The sequence below is a fragment of the Moschus berezovskii genome, chromosome 23, assembly GCF_049115385.1.
Source record: "Moschus berezovskii isolate FMDL1 chromosome 23, NW_MosBer_1.0, whole genome shotgun sequence".
Classification (NCBI taxonomy): Eukaryota; Metazoa; Chordata; class Mammalia; order Artiodactyla; family Moschidae; genus Moschus; species Moschus berezovskii.
The window spans coordinates 20,401,710-20,414,831 of NC_142482.1; the positions used below are offsets into that span (position 1 = coordinate 20,401,710).

Sequence of the window (13,122 nt, forward strand, 5' to 3'; positions counted from 1 at the left end):
ACAAGAGTCCGGTTCAGCTTATACTGTTTCTATTCTTAAGATTAAAACGTCTACAAATCATTCTAATGGAAATTCCTAGTCAAAAGCATCTGTGTATTTTAACTAACACAGTCACTAACAAAAAAATGTAATATTGAATCAATTTTCATAAAGTCAAGAGTATCTATCAAATAGCTTTACAAACTCTAAACTGACAGTCACTAAAAATTCTCAACAGAAATCATTATGGAAGTAACCTAGGAGTACCCATTTACCATTTCTTAGCCAAGGAAATGGCAACCCACTCCAGTGTTCTTGCCTGGAGAATCCCAGGGACGGGGGAGCCTGGTGGGCTGCCGTCTATGGGGTCACACAGAGCCGGACACGACTGAAATGACTTAGCAGCAGCTCCTGGTAGCAGAGAGGCGCCCTCCTCTGAAAGGAGAGAGAGGCCTTCCTTGCTCTGGGGCCAGAGCTGAATTTGACTCCTGGTCATGTGAGCACAGAGCAAAAACTGAGCAGAGGGATTATCACAGCTGCCTCAGCCAAGCCCTTCACTGGAGGCGGTGTCTATGCCAAGGTCTCCTTTCATCCCTGAACTGTAACTGAGAGGAAAGGCCCTTTCTAAGTTCTCAGCTGCCAGAAACAGGAGATTCAATACGGATTTACTTGAGGGCCTTTGCCAGAGATCTGCGGGATTCAATCTGCCCTCTAACATAAAACGGCCTCACCCCAGCTTCCATCTAAGACATGGTATGTTTTCTCTGTTCATTTTATATATTCTAAGTGATTTTTTCTAAGGAAAAGCTCTTAACTTCTTTCGCTATATTCTTGTGTGTATGATTTTCCAGGAGGGCAGAATAAATATGTTCCCACACACAAATACGTATGAACAAAGGCTTCCCTAAAATGTTTTATCACTGAACCACATTTCTCACTAAATTCTTAGAGAAGAATAAATTATAAGAATAAGATAATTATATACAATGCTTTACAAGTAATACAATTAATAGACATGAGTCTTACATTTTATAATGCTTTGACCAAAGAAGCTAAAGATGACTATCTTCTTACAAAGTAAAAACAAAGACATGGTAATACTTATAAAAACAAATATTCTCTTGGGGAAAGTGACATCCATCGTATTGTTGTACTTCATAGTTTCCTCCTGAAGCTTCTGAGTATAGTTGGCAAATCATATATATGTCTACTTTCTTCCCAACTTTTTATTTTGAAAAGTTTCAAACATATAGAAAGATCTTTTGCTATTTTTTAATCTATACATTTATTTTTGGCCATATAGCTTGTGGGATCCTAGCTCCCAGACCAGGGATTGAACCGTGGCCCTCTGCAGTGGAACTGTGGAATCTGAACCACTGGACTGCCAGGGAATTCCCTTAAATCAATTTTAAAGATAAATCTATAGGTGCATATAGCCATCTACTAGAGAAGGGCATGGCAACCCACTCCAGTATTCTTGCCTGGAGAATCCCATGGACAGAGGAGCCTGGTGGGCTAGAGTCTATAGGGTCACAAAGAGTCAGACACGACTGAGGTGACTTAGCGCACATACACAGTCACACGAGTACATTATTATTGGGAAGTTCCCCTGGAGAAGAGACAGGTTAACCACGCCAGTATTTTTGGGCTTCCCTGGTGGCTCAGATGGTAAAGAATCTGCTTGCAATGTGGGAGACCTGGGTTTGATCTCTGGTTTGGGAAGATTTCCTGGAGGAGGGCATGGCAACCCACTCCAGTGTTCTTGCCTGGAGAATCCCATGGAGAGAGGAGCCTGGCAGGCTACAGTCCATGGGGTTGCAAAGAGTCGGATACAACTGAGCGACTAAGCACAGCACACAGAACATTATTATTAATAGTTCATATTCATGTGATTTTAAGTTCCTTAAAAATTAAGTAACAGAAATTCAGAAAATGCTATCTAAATAAAGCCTGGTTTTCAATAAATAAACAGGGTTGGTCTGTGATCGCTCTTGAGATTTACAGTAACTTACATCTGGATATAGTTTCTCGTGTTGACACTTCTATTAAACAATGCAATATTCTCAAGGTTAAAACCTTTATCTGCCTTCATTCATCATGCTGTTGTTCCTGTTGCTTAGTCACTCGGTTGTGTCCCACTCTTTTGCGACCCCATGGACTGTAGCCTGTCAGGCTCCTCTGTCCATGGGATTTTCCAGGTAAGATTAGTGGAGTGGGTTGCCATTTCCTTCTCCAGGTCATTCATCATGTAGGAGACTAAAAATTACTATCTTCTTCCAAAAGTTTGGAGGCTAACCAGTTTGCAGTTCAAAATACAGTGAAAACCTGTAACACAGATCACATGCCTAATTAAGAACACGTCTTTTGGTTGTTTCCACTATGACCGTTTAGTACTACTACTGTTGTTTTAATCTACTATGCATATATTATTTGATTAACATTTTAAAAACAATTTTTAAAAATTAGTTGTCTACAATGAAAGATCAGGAGATCTCACATAAGAATCCAGTTTGCATGCTTCTCTTAAAACACCAGAGTCACTGGGTCTTAATCGCCGCATGAAAACTACTGGCTGAGAGAACCTGCCTCTGGCCTCAGGTAGGCTCTCCCCCCTTTATCAGAGCTACACCCACTGTCAACCACCTGTCTGCTTCCCTACAGGCTTATGAGATAGAGATCCCTTTACCCTGTTTTATTTACCATGCTAAAATGACTGAAAATATTCTGAATATGTTATGATACCTATTTTATGGTTAAAGTCCTGACTTTTTTTAAAAATTAATTTTATTTCCTTAATAGATTCTGTGATACCATATGCCCACTTTCCATTCACAACTGTTTAGGCTGGGGCCAGAAAGTAGAGATGAAAACACAGCATAGTCATACAAAGCCTTCACTTTTTCCCCAGTAGTCACAGGCTTTTCAAATGTTCTACTTGTATGTAACAAGAGACATGAAATACTGCTTCTCTATCAAACAGTTCTGAGATACCATAGGGAGCCTTCTGGTTGCTATGTTACATATATAAGGGCATACAATCTTTTTTTTGCAAGTACAAGGAACACACAGTACAGGAATTAGGATAAGACATAGATTCTTAAAATAAAGTTCACTGTTTCATTTTCCATGTTTTTATCTGAAAATAAAACGAGATCAAGAAGGATTATGATAAATTCTTGATAGGTTGACTTAAGTAAGGTTGAGATAATCAAGAAACAGCTTTGCAACCATGATCCTTGATACCATATTAAGGCATCTAGATGTTCAAAAAACTATCTTAAATGAAGGTGAATCAAATCAAATATGCTGTGAAATGTTTATATAAGACAGTGTATCAAAAATTTGAGGGAATTCTATCCTAGCAATCCAGGGGTTAAAACCGTACATTCAGTGCAGGAGGTATGGGTTCGATCCTTGACTGGGGAACTAAGATATCACGAGCTGCATGGGCAGCACAGACAAAAACAAAAACCTGAAGAAGGGCAGCAAGGTACAACAAAGTTTAAAGTGACATCACTCACGCTAAGAATTTTCCAAGGTGGTGAGTTTATGTGGCAAAACAACAGATGGTCAGAGCCTGAAGGTACAGAAGAGAAGTGAGATATAAGGACACAGGTGAGGAAGTAGGAGAACAGGTTTTTGTTTTTTTTAAAGCTAGGTCTATGCCAAAGGTTAATTACCAGGCTACCGACAGAAATTTTATAGATTATATGCTAGAAATGGAGATGGATGCAGGCCTTGCCCAGACATGAGGCAGCAGACAGAAGGAACTGGCATTTGACCACACTCTCCATTATCGTGGGCTACATTTCTATAAAGGCAGAAGGGTATCCATCTTTGTCACCCTTGAGAAATACAGCTGCAGCTATGCACATAATTTTCCCGTTTCTGTTTTCAGATGTTCTGTATCTTTGTGATAACACTCTTGGTTTGGCTGAGGTGACAATGGGTGAAAGAGATGGAAATGTAACAGCTGCACAGAAGACAGAACAGTTTCAGATCCAGTTCTCTTTCTTCCCTGTCAGCCAGCAGTTTTACCTTTCCCATTGAATTAACAAGAAAGAATAGCTCTGAAAACCACACAAAGAACTGCTTTTCCTTTTTATTCCAGAGACAGCATCACATGGCTGGCTCATACAAGCCTCTGCTAGAGATGCACTGTGACCAAGGCCCGTGGCCAGCCCTGGGAGAAAGCCTCGTCCTTCCAACCCTTTAAGGGATCATTCTAGCAGGACTTTAAAAACAACTGAAAAATGAAGGCAAGTTTCCAAAAGGGAAGAGTTCAGTCCTTTAAATGTGGTGATTGGTAATGATTCAAGTGCTACAGATTTATCTGTTTCTGAGATTCAGGCAATATGCTAAAAATTTTAAGCTGGGTAGAACCAAATTTCAGAGCAGGTTGAGTTTTACCATACCTAAGACTGACTTAATGACCTCATTATATTCACGTTTATTCGGAAAGTTTTTTTAGGAACAAATATATGTTTAATACAGAAAACGTGATAATCAAAGAGCTAACCCAGTGATAACCACTGTGAACATCTGGTGGACATTCTTTCAAGGCATTACAAGTATGGGTGCTAAGACTAGATGTTGAGCACATCTAGCTGGGCACAGTTAGTTTGCACAAATTACTCAATCTCACTTTTTTCTCACCTATAAAATGTAGATGATACCAGTTACTACCTCATCAGTTATGGTGGAAAAATGAGGCAACAAATGCAAAACGCTTAAACAGAGCGTGGCACCTGCAATGTTATTGTTCTATACAAGCAGACACATGTTTATTCTTCACTAAGCGTTTTTCTATCATAAACACTGATTCATAACCTACTTTAATCACTAGGGAATTTGCTGCAAATATTTCCCTGTGTTAATAAATGTATTTTTATTACACACACAGAACCGCTGGTCCAGTTGCTGCAGGCAGTAGTTAAGCACAGGCTGCAATGCTTTTAAAGCATGTGACCTTGCCATTCTGAGCTCAGTTAGAGGAATAAGAAGTCAGACATCTTCAAATGGCTAGAAATGGATGTGACCTGGCAACTATGCCTGAAGATTGTAACCAATCAAGTCCTCTTCTCAGGAAAGCTGAGTGTGAGACACACAGAGTGAGTCCACAGATACGTTAGTGATACACAAGGCAGGAAAAGCACCAAACAAAAAGTGGTAAGCAGAAGCCAAGGCTGAGAAGAGCTCAGAAGGGCAGTGCCTCCACAGTGCAAGAGAGGGATGGTGACCAGGCTCGAGAGCTGCCCTGTGTCCCCACCGTCCATCCAGGCTCTGTGAGAAAGCCTGCCTGGGCATCAGGACCTAAGTTTCCAGCTCTGCACAGTCTGATTGGGCAGGGGCTGTGATACTGTCATATGCTTGTCTCTCAATTAACCAAGGGACCTGTAGATATATGTCTACTCCTAGCAATCCAAAAGGGCCTACCTCAACCACATTTATGTGGCTGCTCTAGTGGTCACCCCAAAAACTGTAGCACTTCCTTTCTTAAGCACTTGTTATGTGTTAAGCGCTGGGGATTAAACAGTGACTGAAAAGGAATAGTATCTGGCTACACAGAATGTAAAGTCTAGCACAGAAGACAACTAGACAAGTGATATGAATAAAACATGATAAAGATGATGCTGGATAGGGTCTTCCCCGGTGGTTCAGCGGTTAAGATTCTGTCTTCCAATGCAGGGGCACAGGTTCAATCCCTGGTCAGGGAACTAAGATCCAACATGCCGCATGGTGAGGCAAAAAAAAAAAAAGATGCTAGAAATACACGGCAATGGAAACACAGGGAGAACAAGACAGAATCACAAAGACCGCATGGAGGAGGACCTTCAGGGTGAGGCACAAAATTAGCCTGGTGTGCCAGATACTTCAGAAGGCTCACTCAATACCCACCACCACCCAGGGGGACTGCATGATGACCATTCATCTCTGTTTAATTTCAGTCCTTCTGTTTTTCGTCCACACTGAGTGGCATGTGGAATCCTAGTTTCCCGACCAGGGATCAAACCCACGTCCCCTGCAGTGTCTTAACCACTGAACCACCAGGGAAGTCCAGTGAAGTGACAGTCCTAACTGAGCTATAGTAACTGGACCAGCTTTTCCTTTCAGGACACTCTGAGTCCTGGCCTCATTTAACAGGAAAGGTGAAGGAGGCCAGACATATTTTATGATTTTATAATGTTTAAAATGATTTGGCTTATTTGATGGTAACCTCAACTGTGAAAGTATAACTGAATACTTTATTTCTGACTGGTAATTTTAAGTTGAAAATCTTAGTAAATTTATGTACACTATGGCAGTGGTCCCCAACCTTTTTGGGATCAGGGACTGTTTTCATGGAAGACAATTTTCCATGAACCAGGAGTAGGGGAATTGGGGGGGTGGGGGGCAGGGTGTGGGTTGGGATGATTTAAAAAAATTACATTTATTATACACTTTATTTCTATCATTATTACATCAGCTCCACCTCAGATTATCAGGTATTACATACATCCCAGAAGCTGGGGCCCTCTACACTGTGGCACTATTTAAGACTCATCTTAGCTGTAAGTTTAATACATGACATTCACAGGACTTTACTGATTAGGAGCCTCATAACATTTTCATTTTTTTAAAGTCAGACAACTTAAGTTCTTTAAAAAGTAATTCAGTTAATTAAATTTATAAATGCAATCTGAAACATCTGAAAGTCTTCAATGAACTGGCCTAGGTATTATCCTAAGGCCCCTTAAAAAAGACTAGTAAAATCTCCTATGCTTATTATACAGCAATCAGGTTTATAAGCATTAGGAAAGAACTAAGTTTTTGCATGTTTGCTTTTACAAAGTCATGACATTTTGAAAACTAAATCCCTGAATAGTGATTTCTGCTTACAAAACTACCCTTCAAGAACAATTAAAAACATCTACCTACATCCTCACTGATTCCAAGTTTTATTCTCTGTTAGCAGACATAGAATTGGAAGTCAGCCCCTCCATTTTATTTTGATGTAAGCCACTGAAATGTTTGCCTCTGTAATGACACATTTCTCTAATTTATATTGTTTGTACGAATATCTGATTTATTTGGTACTTTATTTTATTTATGGGCTTCCCTGGTGGCTCAGATGGTAAAGAATTTGCCTGCAATGCAGAAGACCAGGTTCAATCCCTGGGGCAGGAAGGTCCACTGGAGAAGGGAATAGCTACCCACTCCAGTGTTCTTGCCTAGAGAATTCCATGGACAGAGGAGCCTGGTGGGCTACAGTCCATGGAACTGCAAGGAGTCGGACACGACTGAGCGACTAACACACTTATTTTGAGCTTGGGAGTCCCTTCAAGACAGGAGGTGGTAAGTGATGAACACATGAAAAGTACAGTTTAATTACCTGTGCTACATGCTACACGGTTTACCTTCCAGCGTCCCAACCCAACTCTATTCCCTGCTCTCTCCCTCCTTTACCTACTGAAGGCTGGCCGGCAACTTCTAGGAAACAAAAGGTTAACTGAGTATCCTTCCCAGCTCCCTCACTGCATTTCCTTTTGCAGTCATCTAGTTTTCTACACCTTAGCTGCACTTGTATAACCAGGGGGGCATTTCAACCGTGGCGCTCAAAAACAAAACCAACATAGCAGCCGCTGATACCACCTTTCCTGAGAGAACTGCCAAATCCAAATGTGCTCTAGAGGGAAAGCTGTCAACTTGTCTCCCCACATCTTCTAAAACCAAGTAGCAAGGTTTGCCCAAGGTCTCGGAATTTTTTCCTTCCTCTCTATTCTAGAACCATCAGTCTACTTCAGGTCTTCCAACAACCTATGAATCTATGCTGCTGTTGCTGCTGCTGCTAAGTCACTTCAGTCGTGTCCGACTCTGTGTGACCCCATAGACGGAAGCCCAGCAGGCTCCCCTGTCCCTGGGATTCTCCAGGCAAGAGCACTGGAGTGGGTTGCCATTTCCTTCTCCAATGTGTGAAAGTGAAAAGTGAAAGTGAAGTCGCTCAGTCGTGTCCGACTATAGAGCTGCAATAACTCTGTCAAACATCACCTTTGCCTTGGGTGCCTCGGAACCCACAGGAACCAACTGGATTGATATCAAAACTATGTAGCTTAGGTCCACCAGCTGGCCCTACCACACTTATTTGAATAGTCGAACCTTTGAGATCCTCCAGAAAGAACTCTGGTAATTTCCAACTGGGGTATTTCTTCAGGATTTTTATGTTCCATTTGTCATAGAAGCTTGTATTAATTACTTTCTATTCACCCAGCTGTGTACTAGGCACAAGAAGGGAGGATTTAAAACAGGAAACATAACCTTAGTCCTCAGAGGTTACAATATAGTTATAGATACTCAAATATACGATAAAATAATAGTGTCATGAGCCAACATAACTCTGCAGGACTTCAGAGCAAGGAAAGAATTCCTTGGGTATTCTAAAGTGAAATTAGTCTAAGAAGACTTCAGCAACGGCTAGACCCAAAAGAAATGCAGAACTCAGACCTTTTCTAAGCTGTATTTTATATGTTCTCAGAATCAGTCTTAAGTCCCTTCTGGAACAAGGAAATGGACCCATAAAAAGCACGATGTGGCCAAGGCAAGTAAATGGGGCTGGTACATTACATTACTGAGTCAGGACTCCTAGACGAGATAACATAAGCAGAGCAGAGTGTGGTGTTGCCACAAGAGGCTATGTAGAAACATTAGTTCCTTCCTCCTGGTTTAGAACTGCAATTTGTTTCTCAGTTTCACCAACAAAACTATAAGCCCCTGAAGTAAGAGCACCAAGATCTGACTTCTGACTGTTAACTCTAGAGTATCCAGTAAGATACACTGGGCATGGCCCAAGAACTCAAAACATATATGGTGAGTATCACGTGAGCAAATAAAAAACAAGATACTACTGTCTCTCAAGTTGTACCTTTAACAGCTTCTAGCAAACTAAACTTCTGCTTGAGCCACTGCTCTACTGCCAGGATCCAAAGAGCAAAGGAGAACAAACTCTACCTTCGCCTCAAGCAAACGTTAATGAGAATAAGTTGCTTATATCAATACTGCCTACTTCTCTTATTTCTTAGGGCTGATGTACTATCTGATTCTCAATCTTCTGCCACAGGTAACAGAGGTAGAGCAGGCAGAGATCCAAGGGCCATCAGAAAGAACTGTCTGGTATAACTGCACACAGTCACTACTATGATCACCCCTTGCAGAGAGAGCTTGGTAAATACTACCATGTCACAACCTCATCACCTCTCTGATCAAGGAGGCATGTGGTGAGTGTTAAGTGCCTTCTCTCTGTGCCGAGTCTGTTCACGCAGTGAGTGGTGATAAAGTAAAGAACCACAGGGCTGTGACGGATGCATGGGGCAGCCACACCGTTCTCAGCGCGTACCTCCTCACAGACTTCGCGGACTGCGGCCACGCCCGGCTCCTCCTCGGGCTCCATGCCCCCTCCAGGGACGATCCACCGGTCTGGATGACGACTGCTGCTCACAAGTAGCACCTGAAAGTCAGAGGTCACGCGGGCCGTTAAAACTCAAAAAGCCACACTCATACAAATTCAGAGTTTAAATGCCACACAAATAAAAGTACCTAGGACCCATTCTTTGTTGATACCTCTCCAAATCACTTTAAGGTAGCTTCCATTTCTGTTTGAAAAAGCAGACAATCTGTCTAGTAATAGCAGAAGGGCATCTGAGCCAGTGGCCATTAGGTGTACCCCTCAGATTCTCAGTCACTTGTCCTGTCGATCCTTTCCTTTGTTCCTTTCTCTTTAGCCCTTTGAACATGCAACTCACATAAACACTCAAACAATACAGAGACTGCCACCGATGCACTGATGAGCTTGTGAGCACTGTGAAGAGCTGGCCCTGGCCCTACAGTCCCAACTTTCCCTCCAAGGTTCTCACTCCTGTGTTTCCAGTTCCCGCTCCATCTGACGGCCACAGGCTGACACTACACATAACCCAAAGCTCTAAGCGTGCACTGAGAACCTGATTCTCTCACCAACATGATGACTAGGAAGATTTCTTGCTGTCATGCTTTCAGCTGAGGTAAAACTGGAATTCTTTTTACTAGGAAACTTTTTATCAAGAAATGACACTTAATGGCCATCACTAAAAAGTCTACAAACAGGGCTTCCTTGCTGGCTCAGTGGTAAAGAGACCTGGGTTTGATCCCCAATCTGGGAAGATCCCACATGCCAAGGAGCAACTAAGCCCATGCGGCCACAACTACTGAAGCCCTTGTGCTCTAGAGCACGTGCCCCGCACCAGAAGTCACTGCAACGAGAAGTCTGCACACCACACACAGAGAGGAGCCCCGCACTCTGCAACTAGAGAAGAGACTGTATGCAGCAACAAGGACCGAGCGCAACCGGAAACATTTTTAATAATAAATAAATAAATAAACGCTGAAGAGGATGTGGAGAAAAGGGAACTCTCCTACACGACTGGTGGGAATGTAAATTAGGGCAGCCACTAGGGAAAACAGCATGGAGGCTCCTTAAAAAACTAAAGGTAGTGTTGCCATATGATAATCCAGCAATCCCACTCTTGGCATATTGACAAAACTACTTCGAAAAGATACATTCACCCCTATGTTCACAGCAGCATTACTCACGTTAGCCAAGACATGGAAACAACCTAAACGTCCATCAACAAATGAATGGATAAAGAAGATGCAGGGTGTGTGTGCATGTGTGTATACATATACATGCATACAGTGGAATATTATTCGGTCCTAAAAAAGAATGAAATAATGTCATTTGTGTGACATGGATGGGCCCAAAGATTATCATACTAAGTGAAGTCAAAAAGAGGAAGACAAATACCATATCACTTGTATGTGGAATCTAAAATATGACAAAAACGAACCCATCAGAAACAGACTCACAGACGTAGAAAACAGACTTGTGCTTGTGGGAGGGTGGGAGAGGGTGGGGGGGCCGTCAGTGTTAGAGGGAAGGATTAGGAGTTTGGGATTAGCAAATGCAAACTATTACACATACGGTGGATTAACAAGGTCCTTCTGTAGAGCACAGGAAACTATATTCAATACCCCGTGATAAACCATAACGGAAAAGAACATACATATGTATAACTGAGTCACTGCTGTACAGCAGAAACTAACACAACACTGTAAATCAACTATATTTCAATTAAAAAAATAAGTGAAAAGAAACCAAACAAACACAAAATACTGATATAGAACATAGGTTACTAATTCAAACTTAAGCAGAATTCTAGTCGTGGTTAAAATAAAATCTAGAACTTCCCTAGTTCCTTTTCCTTAACCCTCTCTAGGACAGATGTTAAACAAAGTTAGCTTTACTCTTCATTTGGAGATGGAGTTGGGTTGGCATTATTTCCAGAACTAAAGGAATCCTCAACTGCTCCCTAAACAATCACTTTCTGGTGATGTCTTCTGAGCCTCAGGCCCTATTCCAAACCATATTCTCTATCTGCCCTTCCATGCCCCAGCACTTAACTTCTACTCTGCAGTCACCTTTGTTGCCTGAAAGAAACCACTCCTTCCTCTGTGGCCCTCATGGGTCCAGAGGCTGACTGCCAGTTAACTTTCCTTCAGTCATTTCCTCTCTCCCATTTAAGCTCTCTGCAACCATTAGCCCTTGGAAACTACCTTGTTCTTTATCTTTAATCCCTTTCTCCTGATGCTGTTCTACAAAATCTGTGATCTGCAGACTGAGAGGGGATCACAAACTATAAGAGGGAAATCCATGAATCCGTATATAGTCACCACTATACAGCCCATGGAATGGCAAGCCACTCCAGTACTCTTGCCTAGAAAATCCCATGGATGGAGGAGCCTGGTAGGCTGCAGTCCGTGGGGTCACTAAGGGTTGGACACGACTGAGCGACTTCACTTTCCCTTTTCATTTTCACACATTGCAGAAGGACATGGCAACCCACTCCAGTGTTCTTGCCTGGAGAATCCCAGGGACGGGGGAGCCTGCTGGGCTTCCGTCTATGGGGTCACACAGAGTCGGACATGACTGAAGTGACTTAGCAGCAGCAGCAGCATACAGCCCATGGACTGAGAATATACTGTCTTAAATTTACAAGCATTATTTCTTTTAATGTATATAAACTCTGCTTTGATTAATACAACACTGAATAACTTAAAATAATATAAAATTGGGATTTCTCTGGCAGTCTCGTGGTTAAGACTCTTCACTACAACTGCTAGGGGCACAGGTTCGATTCCTAGTTGGGGAATTAAGATCCCAAGAGCCACAAGGAACAGCCAAAAGAAAAAGAAAAAAGAAAAGAAAATCCGTAATAGTTCTTGGTTGGTGTGTATGTATGTTTAATCAAGGGATGTTGAAAGTACAACGTGAGGGAATTCCCTGGTGGCCAGTGGTTAGGGCTCAGGTTCAATCCCTGGTCAGGTAACAAAGATTCTGCAAGCCTTGCAGCATGGCCAAAATAAGAAGAACGGTAGTACAGGAGGATGGGGGGGACAGGAGGACGGAAGCAGGAAGGAAGGAAGTACAATGTGGCAGTTTCATGAAATTATGCTTTTAAATAAGTGTCCTCGCTGGACTCTTACTTCACATTATATACAAAAATTAACTCCAAATGGACCAACACCCTAAACCTAAGAGCTAAATCTATAAACAGGGGTAAAGCTAATGATCCTGGACTTGCTAAGACAGGCCAAATTCTTAAGACATGACAACAAAAACCTGAGATACAAAACAAAAAATGGATGAGCTGGACGTCATCAAAATTACAATCTTCTGTGCATCAAAGGACATTATCAAGAATGTGAAAAGATGACCTACAGAATGGAAGAAAATTCTTGGAAATTATCTGATAAGGGTCCGGTATCCAAAATATATAAGCAACTCTTACAACTCAAGGGAAAAATGACCAACAGCATTTCTCCAAAGAAGATATACAAAGAGCCAACAAGCACGTGAAAAGATGTGATCTACATCATTAGTCACTAGAGAAGTGCAAAGTAAACTCATCATGAGATACCACTTTACACCTACTAGAATGGTTATAATTTTTAAAATAACAAGTACTGACAAGGATGCAGAGAAAATGGAATCTTCATACACTGCTGGTAGGAATGGAACAGTTTAGGTACCGCAGAAAACAGGTGGTTCCTCCAAAAGTTAAACATGAAATTACCATC

The 13,122-nt window shown here is 41.8% G+C and overlaps 1 protein-coding gene across 1 annotated transcript in view; it reads right to left on the reverse strand.

Annotated features, from left to right (window-relative positions):
- NUDT3 (nudix hydrolase 3) overlaps positions 1–13,122 on the reverse strand; it is a 105,443-nt gene that overhangs the window by 32,771 nt on the left and 59,550 nt on the right. The window contains exon 2 of the mRNA XM_055406639.2: positions 9,350–9,460. Coding sequence (XP_055262614.1) covers positions 9,350–9,460 — 111 coding nt within the window. The remainder of the gene's footprint in view (positions 1–9,349; positions 9,461–13,122) is intronic.